We start from the raw sequence: 24927 nt of genomic DNA on the forward strand, positions 1-24927 counted from the left end.
GGCTTCCTACTGACAAAATAAAAGGTACTTATCTAAATATATACATTGTTTGAAGATCGATACGTTTTCCTTTTAAGTAATTGTATAAATAGCCTGAACAGAGGTTTAAGTGTTTTATCTCCTCCCACCATTTCGGGCCTTCATTCGAATACTCTTTAATTATATTTTTAATCATACAACAATTATTATAATTTTTTGACCTCTGCCTGAGTGCTACATCGCAGATGTCTAGGTAGTTATTAGAGATCCCCCAAAAGATCTTTAGCATTACGGCATGTAACCTACACATTATTAAAGATTTTCGGGGATCTTATAATTAATGAGATACACTTCTTCACTTGCGATAAAAGCGCCTGTTTTTAAACTATTAATATCTTTCATTTGTATGTGAGGTGTGCAGTAAAGAGTACTAAGCTTGTGTTGAATTTTTACAGATAAATAAATACTTAAGTAACTAGGTACCTAAAATCGTTTTCTTGTAAACAGGTGAAATACCTATCCAGGCGGAGGTGGAGCCGGAATTCCTGGCGCCGCTTGAGAACCACACGGTGACACAAGGTCGCGATGTGCACTTCACATGCGTCGTCAACCATCTTTCCAACTACCGGGTGAGAAAAAACAATAAAATTAATAGGTATATTTTTTTTACATTATTATTCCGACGCCGGAAGTCATGCCGCTATCACTTTTCAGATATCAACCATTTTTTATTAGAACTTGTGTATAATAGCAGTCCTAGCCGCTGCACCTAAAAGCCGCGTCCACGAAACCTTAAAGATTTTTGACAAATTACGGAATTTGATAGCTATGTGAGCCTAAGTAAAGCTCTTAAGAAACTTAAGTAAAAATATTAGCCTGAATGCAGTTCATGTAATAAATATGTACAGTCACCTGCAATAATATGTTACCCTTCGAAGGCCGCAAAAATATGTGACACGCTCTTATGGCTCTACAAATAAGATCGTGTCAGATATTTTTGCGGCCTTTTTTGTGTAACATATTATTGCAGGTGACTGTACTTACCTGCATTAGTACATAAGAATGTACTTACTCGTAAAATTAAATGCTAGAACTTTACCGTGGTAGAAATAAATTTACGCAAACAGTAGAATTGTTACTAATTTATTTCGCAACCGCAACAAAGCGAGATGTCACATGAAAAATGCGCTGAAGCGGCGCGGGTGAGACACCCTGCATTCCTCGGATGAAAGTCGGTACCATTTTACGTGTCGTTCTCCCAGTTTTACATTCGCTACAGTGTTTAAGTCACATTAAGTTTCGTCTCGGCGGTGAACAACACAAGCGATTTAAAACTTGGAGAAGCGCCGGCGAAATGGGACCGATTTATGACGTTAATCCTAGATATAAAACGGAATTTCATGCTCATATGCAGCTTTAGTGTCAAGCGTTTTGTATTGTACAGTGTACACACTCTGATTGCATTGTTCAAGTTTATAATTTATAGCGCTATTCTACAATTATTTTTGAAGCGTTTTGTTAACTTGCGTTTATTTACGTGTGTTTATCGTGTGTCTTGTATACCTTTCGCAACTGGGCACATTGGGCACAAGTTATCCAATCTATACCTGCGAGTTATCAAGAAGTATTTTTTAGGTCGCATGGATAAAGTCCGACTCAAAGGCGATCCTCGCGATCCATACTAACATGGTGGCGCTGAACCCGCGTCTGTCCGTCACCTACAACAACCACAACACATGGAAGCTGCACGTCAGCAACGTGCAGGCTAATGATTCGGGCACCTACATGTGCCAGGTCAACACGGACCCAATGAAGAGTCAGGTACCTTTGATACCCCATGTTCAGAATTTTTACGCGCTCAGGCGTTTCGAATTTTTTGGCCGTATACGACGTGAAGTTCTAGGAAGCTGACGCATAAATAATTACGATAAAAATATCTCCTTACGATAACCTATATTACATACTGGCCCTTAGTTCATTTTATTTATGCTTAGCTGCACACGTCACATACCTACTTACTTACTAAGGGTGCTTTATGTGAGAGATAAAAAAATAAGAATGAAAATAAAAGAAAACTATGGTGTGTTCCCAGTAACCAACGCGATCGGAAAGGCTATGTTAATTCTTTGAAATCAGTACATATGCTTGCAATTTAAACTGATTTTAAACTCTTGAGTGCAAAGTAATTTGGTGCAATTTTTGAGTTGTTCTCTCACGTTAGCTTTTAAGGTTAGAATGGAATTTACACTGCAAGATAATCGAAAAAAAAATATCTCAATAGACTGCAAATTTAAGTAGCATGAAGAGGAATAAATGTTCTTAAATGAAAACAGATGCAATTTACTTCATAACTATCTCGGTAATGCAGTGATTTATCTTCGTAGATGGGTCATCTAGCGGTAGTGATACCACCGGACATAGTGGACACGGTTAGCGAGGGCAGCTCGGCGCGTGAAGGCGGCAGCGTGCGGTTAGCATGCAGCGCGACGGGCGTGCCGGCACCCGCTGTCATGTGGCGTCGCGAACACAACAAGCCCATCGTATTCCGTCATGATGGGGGCCGGGAGAAGAAAGGTAAGATCTACTTGTCGTACACACGTCTCTAAACGACCCACTTTAGCGGCACGGTCAGCGAGGGCAGATTGACGCAGGACAGCAAAGTTCGGCTGCATGGAGTGCATGGCGTGCACTGCGACGGGTGGACTAGGGACCCAACATGTCACGCCACCAACACTACAAACCCATCACGTTCCTCTACGATAAATGTGAGAGTTTGATACAATTATGTAATATGTAAAGTGTCATTCTATGGAACTTGCTAATTATGTAAACAAAAGTCACGAGTAAATTCATCATTCCGAGACAATTTTAATATGGCGGTTTGTTTACACAGTAAGCAAGTTCCATAGAATGACACTTGACATCTTACCTATAAATGTCGTAGATATGTTTATTATACATGTTTATAGCGATTTCGTTATTTTCTTGGAATATATTAAAATAATACCTACTGCAATTACTTACTCGGACCAAGCTAACTCTGCACGACATTTGACCAAGTGTGGCTGTGGCATCGTTAATGTCAAATTTCTATAAAAATATATTAGGTAAGTACTTATTTATGATGTTTATAATGACGCTTCCTTAATTTGTTTTGATCAAGTCGGTGCAAAGGTTACTTTGCCGGACTTGAATTTACGCAAGTTTTGAGTGAATGGGTTAAAATAAACCCCGCAAAACTTAAAATAGATACCGACACAATTAATTATAGAATACTTAAAGCTACTTTTGATTACTCGCGTGGAACGATTGATCGGATGAAAATGTTTTCTTAGCCTGCTCGAAATGAATGACACCCACCTTTAGCATTCAGAAGTTAATTTCGTATGAGCCACTTAAATAAAGATTTATATTTTAATAGTAGGCAATAAAAATAGAATAAACTAAAGGTCAAATATATTTTACCTTAAAATACACCAAAGATAAAATAAAGAAATTGTTTTCTTTTAAAATGTCTTGTATTTCTACAGAAATTTTAGCAGCAGCGTAATATTTGTTCCATTTAACAATAGCACTAGCGATAGCAGTGAAGTTAACCGGTCGGAAAATACATATATTTTTAGTGAATCGTGCCCGTTTCCTGAAAAATCTTCTGAAGTGTCTACTGTAATTACTGTATCAGTGAAAAGTAATATTAGTGATGTACGTACATACATATTCGAATTTTTTGTAGAAAATTGTACGTAGATTACGTATGGCCACCGTTTACTAGTTATTTACGAAAAACGAAAAAAGGGAACTTCCCCCCATACCCGTTAGCTTCACCTCTATCCATCTCTACTTTTAGTATGTTGTTTAAGGTACCTTTACTTACAACTATACCAAAATTACCATATACACGTATTTTTCCTTCCTTGATGGCCTATCAAAGGTCTGAAAAATTAGAAATAAACACGTGACCACCACGAAGAAAGTTTGAATTTCAAAGTCATCAGTCAATATAATATTTCACTTGTACTTACGTGATGTGCATTACCGATGTATTTTATGCAAGTCGGCCCCGACTCCATTCTGTTAAATGGAGGTAATGGCTCGGAAAATATAGCGAACGCTTGTCCCTCTCCCTCTCTCGGTGTTTACGTCACTGGGCTCCCTTCGATACTTTAATGTCTTTCTAAGTAAATTTGAAAGTTGGACAGGGCTTAATAATGCGTAAGGCCTCTACAAACTCGGATCGTAAGTTGTGTTATTATATTATCTATGTATACGTATGTAATAGCTTCCGCGCGCGACTGCGTCTGAGTAGAAGTACATAGTTTACAACTTTGTATCCCATTTTCACCCCTTTGGATCACACAGTTAATATAATTATCCCTTATTACGGATTTTATGCATTTGAGAACAAACTACGTAAGGTTAACCGGGATAAATGCAACTATGGGGTTATTGCGTCTATTTGAGCATTAAGTCCGCCTTTTGTACGATTGTATATATTCTTTTGTGCAATAAAGGTTAAATAAAATAAATAAATAATGTAACATAGAGGGCGTTCCGACGCGTTTCGTATTTTTATACCAACAAACAAAATTTTTGGACAGTAACATAAGACAAATATAATTTAGCATGTACGTAAAAACGAATCCTGGACTTTAATTACATCCCAAGCGAACTACCTAGAACTTGGCACCCAATAGAAATCTCAATTCTTTTTTCGGCGAAGTCAACAACGACGCATATTCTTAATACTGAACATGGCTCTTATTTCACATTTATGTTTTGATGGGATTACGATTTCGTCAGCACGAATAAGGGGGAAGCAGTAATCCTGAAGTCACAAGTTCAAGTATTTTCCGGGGTGAAGAGGTTTTCGATTCATCAAGTATTTCTTGTTGTTATGTACCTATCCCGTCAGTCAATCACAGTTTGTTATAAGAACTTGTATGTTCTATTATGTACCAAGAAAAAGTGTGTTTTGTTTTGTGTATTTAAATACCTTCAAATCAAGTTCTATTAGTAACACAGGAGACCGTATCCATTGCAACGTGGGACAAGAAAAAGTTTTGTTTTACCTACTTCATTTTTAGGGTTCCGTACCTCAAAAGGAAAAAACGGAACCCTTATAAGATCACTCGTGCGTCTGTCTGTCCGTCCGTCTATCCGTCTGTCACAGCCTATTTGCTCCAAAACTACTGGACCAATTAAGTTGAAATTTGGTACACATATGCAAGTCTGTGACCCAAAGATGGACATGTAATGAAAATAAAAGAATTGTGAACATAAGGGGCACTTTTGGGGGGAAAATGAGAAATATAAAAAACAAAGTTTTATAAACCATATCGTTTAACATATTAAATGAAAGGACTTATTTTAAGGATCTCAAAGATATTATTTTTATAATTTCACATTAAATAGTTTAGAAGTTATTTAACAAAAAAGGCAAAAAATGACCATTCCCCCCTTAACTCCGATACTACGTAAAGGTTTTAAAATTTTGAAAAAAATACACAAAATAGTTCTTGACCTCTTAGAAATCTCTGCCCTGCTTATCGTATGTGCAGTACTTGCATGAAAAACATCGTTTAAATAAAGAACTTATTCAAAGAGAACAAGATAAACAATTGCATGACTTTTCAACTGCGATTACTGCATATGTTGATATCAGGGCAGATCTACAGTCAAGCGTGAGTCAGACTTAAGAAAAAAAAACGCGGTTGGGCTGTTTTAGGGACACAGCCGTAATGGTTTACGTGAAACGTGGTGTGGACAGCTATTGCGAAGGCCGAAAGCCGAGCTACATGTATGACCGAAGGCCTGAAGCAGCAGAGGCTTTTTGAAACGCGCGGCCGAAGGCCGAGTTGCGGGAGGTTAGTGCTCAAACACAGAACAAAATTACTAGGTACTTCAAGTGTCTCAAACTCGTCATCATTAACTTAAGAGATGTTCTCTTGTCGGTGGAGTATCTTCCAGCTTTCCCTATCTTGCGCCAGCTCTTTGACTTTTTGATACGACACGACCCCTACTTTTTCTTTCACTTGTTCTAAAAAGCTGCGTCTGGGTTTTCCTTTACCCCGCTTGCATCCTATCCGCCCCTCCAGGATAGTTTTAAAGAAGTGGTCGAATGGTATTAAGTGTCCAATCATCTGAAACTACAGGCCTAAATTTTGGAAAAAAACACGAAAAATAGTTCTTTACCTATGGATTCCTGGAAAACCTATAAGAAGTCTGCAGTCAAGCGTGAGTCGCACTTAAGAGTAAAAATTTGCGGGTAGGCTGTATCAGCGCCACGACCGCAATTGTTTACGTGAAAAGTGGTGTGGACAGCTAGTGCGAAGGTCGAAGACCAAGCTCTGCGTGGGGCCGAAGGCCTGAAGCATCCGAGAGAGGTGCGTTTCCACGCAAGGCCGAAGGATGAACTGTAGGAGGTTAGTGCTCAAACATAGAACAAATAATTGGTAAATGATAAGGCCTAACTGCAGTGTCAGACGTGTATCTGTTATCTTGAATAACAGAGATACGCTTAACCAACGCAAAAATAATATAGGCACTGCGCTTAACATAATACTTAAACAAAATTTTGATAATATTAGAACAAATTTACTAACTTTATTGCGTAACTATCTTCTGACAGCTCAGTTAAAAAACATGGCCGGCCGTGCCCCTAAACAGCCGTGTGTTGCAAGTTGAATGTAAGAACTTCGCTTTGCTCGCTCGTTCTAAAATGAGTGCAGTACGGAACCCTTGGGACGCAAATTCGACTCGCACTTGACCGGTTTTTTAAAACGTAGTAACACTAATACGCACACAAGAATGAAACCTTAGAAAAGCTCTGAAATTACAACACTACTAATAAACACCTTGAATGCTTGTTCCCTTTGAACTTTTACTTTTTCCACTTCTGTTTTATTTTGTACCTGTATAAGCTGTATAGTGTACCTATAAGTTGCATGTTTTCTTTCGAATGTTGAAATTTAAAAAATTTTAACGCTTCTACGTGCCATTTACTCTACTACTTAGGTCATTGACTACACACGATCAGCTTTATAGATTCGGGCTCATCTATGGACAGTCTTCATTGTAACCCTTACGCGTGGATCCCCCTCCCCAGAGCACCGAAAGCTGCTATTTTGTTTGAGTCTTTTTTCCAATTCAATCTACTTTGCATTGTTCCCGACACTCGTATGAGGCATTACACCTAGAAGACCACATCGCCCCCGCGGGTCCCTTGCACTTCTCTCTCCAATGGATTTTATTTACGCAAGAGAAAGCAAGGTTTAATACATATACCGCTGAAGACAATAAGGCGCTTCGCTACGAGATATAAAAGCTTTGAGTTAGTCTCGCGTTCCTTTTAGTAGGATTCCTTTGAAATGAATCGAATAATTTGCGGACTTTATTTTCACGGCCGGATTTTTATGTGTGAGTACTTTGTTGTAGAACTTTTGATATAATGAGGAACGTAGGTATCTTTCTAAATGTACGTTTTGTCTAAAAGGCTTTCAAATGAGACTGCAATAGCATACGCTAGGTGTATGCTAGGAATTTTATGAGGGGAATCTACTAGAGGAAACGTTAACATTTTCATACAAAAGCTTCTTCGGATATTTTCGCACAGAAGCGGCATTCAAGCCATAATTTGCCTTTGATTTAATATTGATTTAAGTGTATCTCGCTTGTATTTAATAGTGAAATCGAGATGCTTTGCGAGTTGCGAGTAATGTCAAGTACGAATCTGACTTACCCACCGAGGTTCCGCCGAAACTTTGAATTCCCACAGTATAATTCAATTGTAATCTACCACTAATATGTATATTATTGCCAATTTTCTACAACACAGCGTCACTCTATTTTTAACAACGAACGACTATCAGACAATGACCACCATGACAGACAAAAATTATCGGCCCCGCTCACATGAATCCAGGACAAATTTAATACTATCAGAGGGAAGGAAGCAATAAGGAAGTAGGAAGGAGGGCAGCAAGGATACATCGCCATCGAACGGCTAATCGGCCGTCACCACAATTTTTTTTTTATAACGTTGTAAATTGGTAGGTATCGTATTTTGCGAATATAATTAATAAAAAAAAGCGGACCGGATACCTATTTTATCATAAACTACAGAGTTATCAACGGGCTTCGGTTGGAACCCGATTTTAATCTGTGGCATAACCCTCCTTTCCTTGTTGCTTGTCGCTCCAGCTCAAATTTCCTCGAGCCCATTTTGTTAAAATAATGTGTAAAAATTGAGAAAGTTAAAACTATACAACAATACTTACAATCATTTTCATTTCGTAGCTTAAATCGTCTCGTTGGAACAACTTTTTCTCTGACTCTATTTAACATTGTTCCGTCACGTCGGCGGCGACTATAAAAGGACAATCGCCGCGTTATATGGAATTCTTATTAAGTTTTTTGTAAGCTTTCATAAAAGGAAACAAAGTAGATATATACAGTTTACTTGCAACTCAATTCCTTATCCACATTTACATATTGCTTTGATAAAACAATTGGAACAGAATAAAGCCTTGATGCCGGCGAGCGCCAGAACTGACTTTAAGTATTTTATAAATTATTAAAGAACATGAAAAGGAATATAAAACTAAAACTAACTACATTTAAAATTTTATAATGTTAACGTCTAATAAAAACTTGTTTTTTCTGAAATAAATTTTTGACTGAAAAATCCCAGGTAAACTAATTTTCACCCAGGCCTCACGGAAAACTAGTTTTAGTTTTTTAGAGGATCTATCTGGACGCGTGTTTTGCTAATAATCTATTTAATGCTTGTTTGTCTGTTTGAACAGTCCTATTTGCCAATTCATTGGATTCCGGATGTTATGGGGAAGTCTTAAAACATAGACGGTACACGTGTATTGTTTTTCAAAAATGGTATAAATTGTTAGGAGGAAAGGGGTGGCCCATTGTCACTGACTGTATAACCACAGGTATATACCAATTACTTATAACAAATGTTCTATACAAGCTTTTATTACTTGTGAAGCTGAAGTGTGGCATTTCAGATTATGTTATTTGATTAGGTGCACATCAAGTTCATTGGAAGTCGAATAAACTATTAGCAAATAAGGAGTTTTCATATAAAAGTTTACAAGAACTCTTTAAAAACATTTTCACATTTTTTCCAACTGACTGGTAGACTTATATTGGTATAGTTTTTTGATGATTGACATATCCTACAACTGCAAAAACTTTTTCAATATCTTCATTCGTAGTAGGCCAGGTCTTGGACACAGAAAATGTCCTAAAAACTTAATCTCACTACAAAATATCGGACCACATGAATACATATTATACACAATTTTATATTAATATCCCTGATCAAATTATTCTTGCGTCTGCTTAAAACTTATATCTCGTTATCCTGTCGATGCACTTACAACGATCTTGTTTAGACAATAGTACGTTAACCAAACAATCGACTAATTTTGCCGAGCAAACAGCCACATACTAAATGGAAATTTCGCGTAACACTAACTCCGAAGCTATTGGCTCTCTTAATGTGAATGCGGTGTTTCGCGTGGTATGTTTATGCGCTACGTATGTACGTATGTGCGTACCTATATAAACTGTACAAGTACCTGCTTTTGAAGTGTAAATGGGGATATAACCCTCTGCAACTGTGGTGACTTTTTTAGAGAGATTCTACTGATGTGGTGTCTATCAGACGTCATTTTCGATAATTTATTAAAAATAAACTAATGGCAAAATGGTAACCATTGTTTTATATAACAATCAATCCACTTATAATTCAATAAATTCAATTGTAAAATACGTTTAAAATAAAATACATAAGAAATATATAATAAATTATAACGAGATCACAGTTTCTTACAATTTGTACTTGGCTAACAAAAAAAAAAAAACTTAACAAACAACAACTTCAAGTAAATTTAAAAGTGGAAAAATTACTGTCTTGGGTGAGACTTGAACTCACCAGGGTTTATCCAGGGGTCGTGAGTTCAAGTCTCACCCAAGGCAGTAATTTTTCCACTTTTAAATTTATTCTAAGCTTAATAGCATCGTTCGCAGACGTTTCTGCATGTTAAAAATTAAAACTTCAAGTAACTTCATTAATTTTCCTTCTTTTGAACATTATATTTATACTTAAAAAAAAATGGAGAAAATCTAAAGACAGAATAAGGCACTAATCAGTCCTGAAGTTGGTACTTATTTTAAAGGATTTTCGCCGATCAACTATGTAAAATATAATTATTTATGTGGTGAGGTCTCTCAGACACTATAGAAACATTACTATTTTTGAGAGGTGACGTCTGATAGACACCATAATTACTATGAACAAGTACATATTGTTATGAGGTGAGGTCTGTCAGACCCAGGACTTGTTGCTGTGCTCACGTCTGTGGGACACCCGCAGCTCATATCTCCCGATGCATGCACCACATTGCCGCTCGGGCATCACTGTCCGATGCCGCGAGTCGTTTGAGGAAGGTAATGAGCGAGACAGAACTATATCGCGCCGTACGCCGACATAGCAACAAAAAAAAATTTGGCGGTGTCTGATAGACCGCACATCAGACGCAGAGGGATAAACTTATATTGATTATTTGGCATAGGTATAAAAGTACATCAGTAAATACCTATATTTAACCATTAGTAAATATTTGCAAAAAAATATGCAAAATATTTAGAGATCTTTACCACTGTTCCGCGTGTTTTAAAAAAAAAGATTGTGGGCTCATAGACTGGAATATATCAGATCCCTAAATGCCACTTAATTGTTAGGTATTGGACCTAAGATAGGAAAATAGAAGATTATACATTGTGTCTGATAGCAGGTACCTACAAAATTGGGACAAATTACAGAAAAGAGTCTCAACAGCATTTTTTGTTGTCGAAGTAAGTACTTATTTATCATTTACTTACTTCCTGAATTGTGTTACAGAGTAAAAACAGAAATTGTACATATAAATTATACAAAAAGTAAAAATCTGATGGCGCAACTACAGGCCTACAATGCCGGTAATATCATTTGATAACGCATTAAAGCGACTGAAATTCTAGCAGCCAATACACATACTGACGCGAACATTATAAAAAACCGTTCTATTAAAAACATATTCGATAAACATTTTTTTAATGTAGGCGCAGTAAAAAAATATAAAATAATTTCCTGGCGAGGCAAAATAATCCTTAATCCATAGTAATATCAGAAACCCGCGAAGAGCGGCTATCGGCTGGAGGATTAGGCACCAATTTTATAAGTTAGGTATCCGTGCGAATGTCACCGCAGTAACCATAACGTTTTAGTGGCCGTTTGCCCCTCGTCTGAACACTCCGTATTTTTAATAAAAAACGCAATATAGTTTTTCACGAGCTAGAATCCGGGAGAAGGTGAAAAGCCTTGGAATTTTCAATTTTGAAAATTAAATTGCTCTGAACAATTGTTGTCTACAGTTATTTTAAAAGTACTGTTAGGTTTGTTTCGCTCTTGTACATACTTACGTGAGTCGGGTAGGTAGTATTTAATCAATGTTACGTTTACTGACTGATAGTAGTGCGTACAACGTAATAATATTGCGCGTTATATTCTCTTTATTTATTTCTCATCTTAAGTTAGGTTATTTTATAATATGAATATAAAAGTAAAAATTAATATAAACACATTATAAAAAACCTAACCTAGGGTGCCGCCAGCAGCGGGGCAAGGCCCAAGCTACCGGTGGTCAGGGCTGCAGAGAGAGGAACCGGCGGACTATCCGCGCCGTGTCCAAGATCACCGCCTTCTGCATCTGACCCTTGATCCAACCACCTAGCGAGAGTCTCTCAAGGTGTTGGTCGAGACTCTTCGCTATTAGACCGTTTACTGAAACGACTATGCGCGTTATATTATTGTTATGATAGTCGTGTAGTAAGCAAGCGTTGAAAATACTCGTAATATTGGAGACGCGGTGCAGGTGTGAGGCATATCTAACACTTAATCTATTACGAGGCGCGTCACATCCCCCTGCTTGTAACTACTGCGGATGAGGAGTGTAAAACGGGACATAAACTGGCTCATATAACAATAAAAATAAATTAGAGAAAAGCTCGCAATGAAACTTTATCCATTACTTTGGAGCCGTAAAACACACAATTTCATGAGTTTGTAGGATTTAATTATTACAATACTTGCACAAATCGCCTCCCGTTTTCGTTGTTGTAAGAATGTCACAATATTTATGGCATCTTCAAGACAAACTTATTAAGCTAGATTTTTGATAATTAATTATGAGATAATTATTTTGTATTACAATTTGTGCTAAGTCCATTTGAAGGGTCCAGTTGTAATTTATGCATATAAATATATTTTACCAAGTAAATAATTAATCTCACTGTACGATACAGCATTTCCGTCGTTAGCAATAGGATATGGAATATAGCCCCAATATCCATCCACAAAAAATGGTACCTAAGTATACCTACATATACCTATCTCACAATGATTTCATTAAGTACATTATAAATATTATAATACAGTCCCGAAATAACAAACCACTGAGTTTTTTATGATATAGGAGGGAAATGAACAGATGAATGTGCTGGCATTACAAGATAGATAGACATTTTCAGTGCTAATATTACCTATTTGACTCGCAATATTTTGTATGAAAACAAAAAAAAAACATATTTCCATTTTGCATAAAAACGGATTGCACGGGTAATTTCAATTTATTAATTTATGAAATAATTATAATTATCAATTAAAATACTTAACTTCTTGTTGTATCATAAACAATCGGTAATAGTCAAGTCATATAATGTTTAACTTACTTACTTACTTACTTAGAAACAAAACTATGACCTGCCAGAAACTTAACGAAGGGGCTTCGCGGAGCTTCTATTCCCGCTCTGAGGGGCAAAAGCTAACTACCTCGCTGAAGCACTGTTCTGTTTACAAATCGTACATGTTAAGATCTACTTAAGACGAAAATACTTATATAAACACACTATAAACATGAAAAAAAATTGTTTGAATTGTTATACTATACAGGGTGTCCCTAGCCATTGGACAAAGCCGAAATGTACACATGCATTAGGGTATTTAGAACCAGTATACAAAGTATCATGACAATCGGTGTAGCGGTTACGGAGAAATTAAAAAAATTACGATTTTTTTTATTTGGAGCAACCTGTATGTGTTAGTAGCTCCTGAGGTAATAAATAGTATGAAACCTTCTTCGACCGTTTTGATTATCTTTTTTATTTATGACATTAATAAGATTCTGACTTTTGACAAATGTTATCATTGCCGCACATTTTCAAACAAATTGTCAAAAGCACTGCCAATGATTAATACAGTATGTTTCTTTTTGTTGTCGATTATTGGAAATAACTTTTGTTTGATAATTTATTTTTTTATCTTTTGTTCTAATGAAAAAAATATTACCGTTAGAGCATTTTTGAGAAGTAACCCTACGTGGGATTTCAGGGTTTGTCCAATGGCTAAGGTCACCCTGTATATGTTATATCAGTAAATATTAGTCAAAATAAACGTTATAGCAATTGTTCTTAAGTATGATAAATGAGTATTATGTAGTATCTAATTAATCGTTCTTTACGCATTTTATATAAAAGCTAGAAATTACATAATGTGTTTGTATGAACGGCACATGTTGTACGGCACTCAATAAGGAGTGCCACTCATATTATTTACTAAATAAGGTACTGGAAAGTAGGTACATGTGAAGAATTTTAACGTAATGCGCTATCCATTACTTGGCGAGTAGTTGCTGCGCAGCGACCGCCGCCGTTTCCAAATTACCCCAATAATGGTAATTGCAATTTGCACTGGAAATACCCGCCGTCTTCATTCAGACACGCTCTAATGTTGATATACTTTCATTGCTACAATTTTTTCTGGTGGACAAGTCAAAAGATATTTAACATATTTAATAAGAAACGAGTAGATTTTGGCGAGGAAGAGCTAAAGTTATGTAAGAGCTAAACATGAGATAGAGTCCACAGTACAAAATACGAGTAGAACCGGAAGATGACCTGGCGTTTAAGTATAAAAATATGTACCTAGTTCGAATCGTCTTGATGTCTATGAAGTGTGTAATAATCGAATGAGCGAGCGAAGCGAATTTCTTATATACAACTTGGAAGGCAGCTGGCTAGGGGCACATCCCCACAATGAGATTGTTTTTATTTTCGATAGTTTGTTCCGTGTTAACTTTAGTATATTTGTTTCAATATAAATGAAATTGTTGAAAAGTAGAGCCATTTTATTTAAAAAGGGTTTACACTTTTTTCAGATTTGAGAATATTTATGTTAATTCTACTCAGAATCACGAGCTCTTTCGATCCTGACAGGAGAAAAAAGTGACAAAAAGTTTTCAAAACGCGAGTTCAGTTCGAGGCGCACTAAATACTCGTACTAGCCATAAGAAAGAAAACAATACAACAGAAAAATACTACTTATAAATATAAGGAAAAGTCCCTTGTAATAATATTTAGGTAAGAATGTAGTCCAGAAGGCACGCATGTCTCGTCATATCGCATAATGAAAAGAGACTGGGCAAGTTATTGCAAATAATTGTGGATAAAATGAACTGACGTAGGCAGCTGAAACAGTAACTGCAACAAATAATATCACAGTTTATTGAAAGCTATTAAACTAGTTACTTTATTTGTTTGTGTATGTGTATTTTTATCATAAATAAAGTTGTACTGAGTGATGGATGTTTTCCATAATATATGTTCATATCGTTTTCCACATACATACACACAGTAAGTATGTATATTTCCGCTTTCTCCTATGTATAAGTATAATGTGCAGAATGTGAAATAGGGTATTTTCCTTTGCGTAATGATATGCGGATCTTCAAGAAGAGTTGTTCAGGGTTCTCAAGGGACAGGAACGCATAAGTGGCTCTTCTGAAGTTGCTTATGTCCATGAGCGACGAATACTGCTTCCCAGCAGGCGGCTCGTCTGCTCATTAGCTGGCTATCACATAAAAAATGTGTATACTATCTGTCTATAGGTCACTATACTATCCATCAATCTATATATGTATGTATAGCTACATGCTTCATATAAAGGTATTTAATTTATTTGTTTTGTTAGTATACTCGTATAATATGACTCTAACAAAATCAAAGCCATCTGACAAGGTTATAATATCTGGGTGCCTAGCTAAGGTAACAATCGCTTGCGCTGCGACAACGAAACACTTTGTGTCTCTCTATCACACTTCCTTAGATAGTGCGACAGTGACAGTTGCGTTTCGTTTGGCGTGTTGGCTACGCACCCTGCTGAGCTAAAAGTTGTCTAAGAACCGTCGGGAGTTATAGAGAAATTGTAGATAATCAATCGGATTTATATGGGGACCTTACACTTATATGGGGAGCATAAGACAGGGTGCCCTAAAAGTCTGGAGTAAAAGTGTTTTTTCTCCTTAAACCAACGTAATATACCTAATATACTTATTAAAAGTTAGTTTAATAACACTTTGCACAAAATTATATAATATGTTTTTGTACATTTGATGGCCCGAGTGCTGCTCTACTAAGCCTGACCGGGCCAGTAAGCTCCACCGAGTACAAATAGAGAGTAGTGGCTGCAGTAATAATGGCTAGCGAGTAACTACACTCTAGCAGAGCGTTAAATTTATATTAAAACGGCCACAAAGAGACAGAGTATACAGGCGTTTGCCGCTTGCTTAAAGCTTTTGATACTGCAGCTGCTCATCTTTTTTAATATTTGTTTATAGTAGTCGTATACAGGTCTAACTGTAGGTACCTACTTATTAATGCGCAGTAGGTAGGTTACTTACAAATTAATTTTGTAATTTTTTCGAATCAAGCTCTTTTAATCCTAATAGGAATGAAAATATTACTAACTTAATAATAACAGTTTTTAATAGATTGTGTATTTATGTAATTCTTTCTTCGTCATATGTGTCTAAAATAAATATTGTAAAGTTATATTGTAAGACATGGACACAAATTATTTAGTATTTATTTTGACTGCATTCTTTTTAAGTAAGTTCATCATAAAATAAAGAAAAAAAAATGGCATTTAAAAGACCATTGCAATTATATATTTATTGTGATAGGGTTATTTTGATCTTTGATTGAGCCATTAACTTGATTGCCGTACTTTAGAAATTCAGTACTAAAAGTTGAGCAAAGTGTTTTAATTAACGTCTTAACTCGGTGCCAGCGAGCGAAATACTATGAAGTTTACGAATTAACTAAAGTACCCCTTTCAAATGCTAAACGGCTGTTTTTTTAATAATATTTTTTGTCTTTTCAGTCCAATTTTAATACTTTTTAAGTTGACCTACATTCGACATCCGAGAGTTGCTTACAAAATTAAATTACACCTAATCAGTATAATGTTACCATGACACATATAATGCTCCCGTGCTATTCGTCCTTTGAGACACTGTAAATTAGTCAAATATTCTAAAATCCTGAACGCCTTCGCTGACTTAGCAACGTGAATATATTCTTGCGGTAACTAAATCTTGTCAAACTCAAATTGAATGAATCTCGTCGTCAACCGAGTGTGTATTACTCATATTATTCGCGAAGCATATATTCGATGTGACAGGAATGTAATAATGTGTAATGCGCGTCAATCAGGCGTTTAATATGTAAGCTGCGATTGTAACTCGCCTGTCACATGCGATAAATTACTACAAGATACCTCTCAAATTATTATAGATAAGCTAAAAGTTTTTACATATACATACAATTTATATGAATGAATTTATAAATATTATGAGCGTATGGCCTTTATTATTAGTTCATGTTAGTGTGTTTTGAGTTTGAGCACATAAAAATACTGCAGCCTATGCTTATACCAACTCAATGCTGTAAGAGACTGCTTCAACCGCGAACGTACTCATTTAATCTTATATAATTTTCATGATAATAGCATAAGGCTTTCAGTAAGCTTCACGGACGACGCCTTCACTCGCTTGCTATTATTGTGTTCATGTGTGGGCTCGGGTTGCAACTCCTACTTAGTTATTACCTATGGTAATTTCGGAAAAAGCGTTCAAACGCGATCGGGCGAATAAACGGATGCGCTTCCAAAGTGTTCATTAACATAATTTATTCACGCTGTCAGTACCGGCCCTAAATTTGTGGCAGGCAGTTTTTCAACGCGGAAAAATAATTGTGTAAAGCGGTCACGTCTTTTTTAGCGTCAGTGGAATCGTACGGTCTAGTTTAATCATGTCATAACCAGCGCTCCGCGACCAGCCTGATAACATCGCAGATACATTGCCTACGCTTGGATTTGCCGAAATAATTTATTTTATGCGTAAGGTTTCGGTTAGCGGTGGTATGTTTTATGCAAAGGATCCGAATGAATACGAAAATTAACCTTCTAAAGCGTTTCTTTCGCAACTTGCACAGAGGGCGTGGTTTTAAAACATAGGCATTGTAAGTACATATTTTCATAAAAGTATGACTGACACAACAATTTTTTCACCAAACCAGCCCGTAACTTTATTCGTGAAAAACTGAGAGGAAGTTGCATTTTATTCATAAGAGTGGCAAAGTAATTAGAAGCAAATTTTGAGTTCTGTCCTCATGTGCTGATTTTGAATGATAAATATTTAAAGCATTCATTTGGATTGATTTGTAATTTTTACAGTTGGGTAGTATTTTTCTCGCGTTGGAGGGTGAAAAAAAAATTGCTTTCTCGGTAACAACGTTTGTTTAACCTTCGGGCCTTGAAACTCTTTCACCGCTCAAGATTTCACTTTTAGAACTAATTTTGGATTCTTTTACAAAAATTTCAAAGCCTAACAAAAAGTTGAAAGAAATCGCAAAACTTAAAAACGAATCCATGGCTCAGAACAAAAAGAAAAACATACTCAATGAAAATAAATAATAACACCTGGCTTAACTTATTATTGAATCCTTATAAAAACTTTTACGAGAAATCGGTAAGGTTACCTGTATGTACAGAGAAATACATTTATTTCCATTTGCTAGACATAAGGTTGATAACAGAAAAGTAGCTATAAATTAAGAATACTCGTAAAATATTTCACAGATTTATAGATTTGAAGACTGTACTTATAAATAAATAATCCCACGCTGCATATTAGGTATATCATAAATCATAGAAGTTTATAAAATCTATTTCATCATTAAAAACCTAGACCAACAACAACAACCTTCACATGATACTTCCAACAAAAGATATATTTTAAATTCATGATTAAATCTCTATACGGGACATATTTAATAACTTTTAGGTTATTACAGGTATTACCTTCTTTCTCAGTTGCCAAGTGTCAAAAGTATCACACTCAGGTCCCAAATAAGGCACAATAGTAAGAAGAATCGTCATGTACATATACATATGTCTAAGATTATTATGACAGGTGACTAATTTAGCGGGACCGCATGTCGCCCCGTGATTCGCGCAATCTCATATTATATCTGCACGGTTACACTGCCGTATTCGAACTTCAAGATATTCACAAGAGACGGCACGTACTAGATCCATTCTAGATACGTTATAGTTTAGATATCAACTAGTTCTCTTTTGCAGCGCAATTCGGGCAACCAATGTCAATTTTACGTTTGATAGAGTAAGATATCTATTAGATGTGAATTGGATCTCTAAGTCATATCCTGTGGAAATCGTTCAAGAGTATCTCCAGAATCGCGCAAATGTCAAATTTGGCAGGTTAGATCTTAAACATATCGTTATCGTATCTTGGTGATGTCTAAAAGATATCTAATATATGTCTATTTCAAAATCCGAATCGGGCCCACAGTCAGAGATGGTTGTCTTGTTCGACGTTATCTCCACCAGGATTCCCTCCCTCGTCTGAGGTAATAATAAGGTTTGCAACCTTGTACATATCATAGCGGTTAAGCTTATTAAGTTTGCTTTTTATTACGAAAAATGAGCAATACATTATCTTATTAAATTAGTTTTCTTAATAATTAACCAACACGCCTTCCACAGCATTATATTTATAATCACTACTAAAGACTGAATTGAAAATCGATTCACGGATAAAAGATTTTTTATCAGGACATTAATTTTCCTTCTTCCGCAAACTGACAGTTTAAATTTTCAATATAAATTTTGGCTGTCCAGTCATCTCGACTCATTTAATGTAACAGGAAGACTCCTTGATTACGTTTTTGTTTGAACTTCAAATGAAAGTAGGTACAAGCGATCTTATTAAAGAATGAGGTAAGAAATAAATTGAAAGAGTGCCTTCCATCTGTCTGGTAGAATTTGGTTTTAGAGCTATGACCTATATCTTTAGTGCAATTATCATAAACATAAATTTGTTACAATTCTTACCGCCTGAATTTGTTTATAGATTTTTTGGAACCAGTGAGTTTCTTCAAGGGATTGAATCCGTGGAAAGAAAAAATACTTTAATCCGTAAAATTTTGATTTCATTGTGCATTGTTTTCATTTCAGTCACGTTCGGCTTTATAGTCGACAGGCCGGGCCGTTTTTCGGATTAAAATGTCAGTTACAGAAAAATATCAAGGCAAGCTAAGTGGTAAGGAAAAGAAGCGGTAATATGGAAATGTATACAAATAAAGACAAGAACATCTGTATTTCATTTAGAACTTCTTTTCTTGATTCTGCCGATGTTAAGCAGGTACAAATTGCATAGGTTGGGCCATAATCTTCTGCACTTTTTAAAAATTCATTAAAATAATACTATAAATGTTATTCTCTTTTTATTTTTTTCATCTAATAACAATTTAATGTTATTTATTTTTTTACAAATTACATCATCCAGATGACCTGCGTCTCGTCGCTGGCACTCCTGCAATCGACTGTGTGAAAAACTCGCTGACACTTGCGTCGGGGGATCGCGGGTACCTCACCATGAATGTTTTGTTTTAATTGGGGTATTTTCATTAGTTTATTAAGGTATGGTACACTCTACTCTTTAGATATCCCCATAGAAAATAATCGAAAGGTGTGAGGTCTGGCCTTTTTGGAGGGTAGAAGGATATTACCTAACGAGAAATCAATTTGTTGGAAAACATTATTATTACTGCCAGTAAACTCATGTTCGACATATGGCATGGTGCCCCATATTGTTGCATTTATGGCTTGTTGTTATATCCTTCAAATTCATGCGACTGTGGAACCAAAACTCTCACGTCACCTTCACGTATTACACTGAATTTGCAGTAACGTTATTTCCTTGATTATTTTATACTTAGGTCCAGACCTTACACCTTGCGATTTTTTCTGTGGGGATGTCTGAAGAGTCAAGTATACCTTAGTAAACTGATAACAATACCCAAATTAAAACAAAACATTGACGATGGGATAGCCATGTTCCCCCGCAGCATGTGTCAGAAAGTTTATATAGTCGAATTCAGGAGTGCCAACGACCAGACGGATATGATGTATTCGATCCATCTGCATTAAATATGCATCTGCAAAAAAAATTGCATCAAATTTTTGTCAGAAAGGATAAATGAAATTAAGAATATCTTGTATAGTTTTATTTCTATCAATGTTTCAAAAGTGGACCGTTAGACACAAATTTCAAATTACCTATATAACTAGTCCTATACGTTTAGTTTAGCATGTGAATGATTCAAAATATATAATATGTATAAAAATTTGAATATATTGTTTTCTAATTCAAGCCAAAGGTTCAAATAAAAATATTTCGTTAAAAGTTCAACAATAAACAGATTTCTATTTTCTATATTATAGTAGTGAATTTTGAATTATGTATAGGTATCCCCCTAAATTTAAAAAGCTTAAAATTTTATAGAAAAGCATTGGTAACCGAACATATTCGGAATGTTTTGTAAAAGTAGGCATTACACGACATCTTTGCTAACGACAAAGCTTTTTTTGTTTATGAGTAATAAAAAAAAAAGTTGTGGTAAACGTGTAGTAAATGTGCTAAAGGTTACCAGTAAAGCGGCAGAGGCAATTTGTCTTATTCTTACCTAACCTAACTAAATGGTGTTATCCATTTTATGTACTTACCTACTTTCTGAAAAAAAAATATGGTTGTCTGCAAAGTCGGTTTACGGACGATAATTTTGCGTGATAACGTCAGAAAACATTGATGAAAAATTGCCGTAATGTTACCATGGAGATGTGTCCACAACGTTACCATGGAGATCTGTCCACAACGTGACACTTTTTCGTGCATGCTACCGGTGTTCATCGATTTATAAGACGTTATCACATCACGTCAATAAAATCAAATACTAGGTATGTTTTTTTTATGCAGGGGCACCCTGCATTTCTGAATTCAGTAAAACAAAATCGCATCACTTTAGTCGTCTGTGCATTAATCACTTAAAAAGACTAATGAAGAATAATAAATTGTCAACGAAAATATTTATGGAGTTGAGGGAGACAACATGACCGGTGTCAGTCAAGCACACAATCACTGTATGCCATCTGTTGCTGGTGCGAGTTGAATCTGTTTTGACATCATTTATTTGTACTGTTTTCATTAGGTGCTCGCAGTGACGGGTAGTTATTGCGATGTTCAGTTTCACGCTCTGAACCGATCGTGACTAATACTAGCTGCCCGATTGCTGTCTCGTTAAACAAACCGGACCGGTAATCCTTTACGTTCGTTTTAGCTTAGCAACACATGCATTAAGTACCGGGAACCCGCTTGGTAGGTTCTCTGTTCGTAGTCGCTTTGCTGTACAAAGCGGGAAAGCGCTGGAATCGGCTACGAGCGTAGCGCTACGAAAATGTTGGCAGTGAATATATTAAGAGGGGGCGTAATGCCAGAAAATTATAAAGGAACATAAGATTAGGCACGCCGCGCGAAACTTGCGACGGAATATTTCACGATCGCGCTACTATCGACCAATGAAATTGAGCATTGATGTATCCCATAACTGCCAGGGTAACGCTACAGTCATGCTCAGGGCAAATACGATAAGGCATAATAATATTCCTTGTGTTAACATATTACACACGCATTAAAATTGTTAAATGTGGTTTGAATAGACCTGCTTCATTATTTCTCCCCTTCACTTGTCTTAGGTATTTTACAGCTCTTTTACCCGTTCATTTTTAAAATACGTTGTTCGACAAATTCACTTAATGCCGCGTTAAATGAACCGTGTTCGCATAATAAAAGATTTTATACTCGAAAGCGATTTCAGAATGGACGATATTTCCGTGGAACGGAAAATGCCGCACTCCACGTCGACGCTTCATCTCGACGCTGGCAGCGCCGGAATATTTTTTTCGCGCTCGAACGGCTACGAATTCTCTGAAAAAAGTTAAACCTAACCACCTATAAATTAACCGCAAAGTTCCTCGACTATCATGCTGTTTAACTCCTAAATAGCGCACCGGTGAATCAATTTACGGTAGCCTTCAACTTTTTATAATTTTAATTTCCCTCGTTTCCGTTTCGATAAAGTCAAAGTTTCGGACAAAGAAAAAAAATGCAAATACGAGTAGGTCGAATTTATTTTATAGAAAAATAACAAGCATCATCTGAAAACCTCAAAATAAATATAGGTTAAAACAAAATGGTTCTGATTGTATATTTATGGCCTTTTACATTGTGTCTTAAAATAAAGCATTTTAAGTGGATTCACCTGTTCCTCGAAATGTTCGTTACCCTTTTACCACATTAAGTATTCTGGTGTAATAGGTGCCACTTTTTCAGATACACGGAAAACGTTTTGAAACTTAGCAATGGGTAGATACGCAAGTACATTTTTTTACACAGTTTATTAACTCCCTTGTACATGACCAATTTAAATAACGATCGAACTAAGTAACTAGAAAAGTAATCAAATCTTGCTAGTCGATTTTAAAAGCCGTATCGATACATGAAAATTACCTATTATGCTAAATTACTTTTTGCTAGACGGCAATAATTTGGTATAATGGTACCAAGCTGATCTGTGGAACTCTTGACGAGGCGTAGCTAACCTTGAAGATTGGGCTCAAATGAGACATACGTACATACGACTAGGTACATAAAATTTTAAATGTTAAAACATAATGTTAATGTATATGTGAGGCAAGCAGTCAAAGCGAATGACCTAAATTATAAGAGTGAAAAACTGTTTATTGGTTATACTACTTTTTAAATGAATACCAGGGTGGTCGATGCTGATTTAACAATTTATGGTTTTGCGATCTGGGGGCCGATTTTTGAATTTCGACCGCTCGATTTCGTTCGAGTTTCCAGTATTTCGTTCAATAATATCTGCAGTACCCGGCATTTAAATTCTACTAATAGAATTGGAAACGAGTGGTCAATACCACTCGATTCCCAATTTCTATCGCTCGTATTTCAAAAATCAGCATTAGGTACGCTGTTTTCCACCGATTTTCGAGTGACGAAATCGAGCACTCGAAATTCAAAAATCGGCCCCCTGGACCTTGACGATCGCTCACAACCCAACTAACAAATTGGTCGTAACATCTGAACCTTTTACGACTGATTCATCGTAGATGAGTCGTAAATAAGCAAGTCTTACAACGTGACGTTGTATAAATGTCATTAATACAGCACTTTAGTTTAAATGCAAATTGTTCTTAAATCACAGTTGTACAAACGTTTGTATAACATAGTAATAAAGCTATTTAGTCATTGTCGTATAAAAGTTTTAACCATGACCTTTTCCCGGATTTACAACTTCAATATGACATCTTACAGCACTTTGGTCATAGAAAAGCTTTATGAGTTACTACTGTACAACTAGTCATAACATTAGCTTTTTACAGCTGTTAAATTGCTAAAATGCCATACAACAGTCATAAACATGACCGTCTTATAGCTACTGGGTGATGATCAGGGTAATGGCGGCCGTATCGTGTCGGCTTAGGAGTTATAAGTCGTAAGCTAGTGCTTTTAATCATAAATGAGTCATATAACAACTCAAAGATAAAAATTAATTTAATTTATTAAATTAAATATAATAAATAAACAATATTTAAAGGGGGCATTAAAAATTTCTTACAAAACCTAGTAACATTCGTCGAAAATATTGTGTTCGCATGCGTATCCGATTTGTTATACTCGTACTCGAGTTAGTTATCCTTAAGTAATTAAAATGGTAAAAAGTATAATACTATTAAATACTTATTACTGTTTTTCACAAATTGTTTGACCTGTTATGATACTTATGATTGAAACTGCTTCGCTGTTGCATTTCACCGACTCATATGTCGTACAAACGTCTGCGTTATGATCGCTCTACAAGCAATTGCACTTACAAAGCGAGAACTTACGATACTTTTCTGACTAAAAAGTCGTTTAATATATTTTTTATGACAGCTGTAGGACTAAATGTGCTTGCTTATGACGATTGAGTGCCCAATCTACGACTATTTAGCCATAAAAACTGCGCCAAAATCGCGTCATATAAACGTTTGTATGCCTTAAATTGCATACCAATAAGTTTTAAGAAAAACGTTTGTAAAACATATTTATGACTTATTATTGCTAGTTGGGAATGATTGGAGCGTAATGGAATCAGAGTCTAGTCATTATGCAAATGCATGTCGTTCGCACGAATTGATGCGAGTGAGGTGCCTTATAAAATAATAAAATAACAAATAAATTAGAATAGCCCTCCAGGTATAATATTAAAATTGTCTTCTATGAATCTTCAATTAGCGTAACTATCACAATTTTATAAGGACCATTAAGAATAATTTTTCATGTTGTAGTGGTGGATATCCACAAAGGGGAAAGCCTGGACATGTCGAACGTCCAACGGAGCGACATGGGAGCTTACTACTGCATAGCGAGCAACGGCGTGCCCCCGACCGTCAGCCGGCGGTACCACGTGCAAGTACATTGTAAGTCAATACTGTGGGATACTTACAGGCCAAATCGAAGGTACCTACACTGACATCATCAGAATGATATTTGAATCAAGTTATTTAGTTATCGTGCGTCGCGCCAATACATGTAAGGACAATTAAGAGCGAAATGCACGATTTCATTCTAA

The 24927-nt window shown here is 36.0% G+C and overlaps 1 protein-coding gene across 1 annotated transcript in view; it reads left to right on the forward strand.

Annotated features, from left to right (window-relative positions):
• Positions 1 to 24927, forward strand: part of LOC134805195 (lachesin-like) — a 74124-nt gene that overhangs the window by 46517 nt on the left and 2680 nt on the right. Inside the window, exons 3-6 of the mRNA XM_063778508.1 lie at positions 487 to 608; positions 1615 to 1800; positions 2364 to 2553; positions 24644 to 24775. Coding sequence (XP_063634578.1) covers positions 487 to 608; positions 1615 to 1800; positions 2364 to 2553; positions 24644 to 24775 — 630 coding nt within the window. The remainder of the gene's footprint in view (positions 1 to 486; positions 609 to 1614; positions 1801 to 2363; positions 2554 to 24643; positions 24776 to 24927) is intronic.

Source organism: Cydia splendana, chromosome 2 (assembly GCF_910591565.1).
Source record: "Cydia splendana chromosome 2, ilCydSple1.2, whole genome shotgun sequence".
Classification (NCBI taxonomy): Eukaryota; Metazoa; Arthropoda; class Insecta; order Lepidoptera; family Tortricidae; genus Cydia; species Cydia splendana.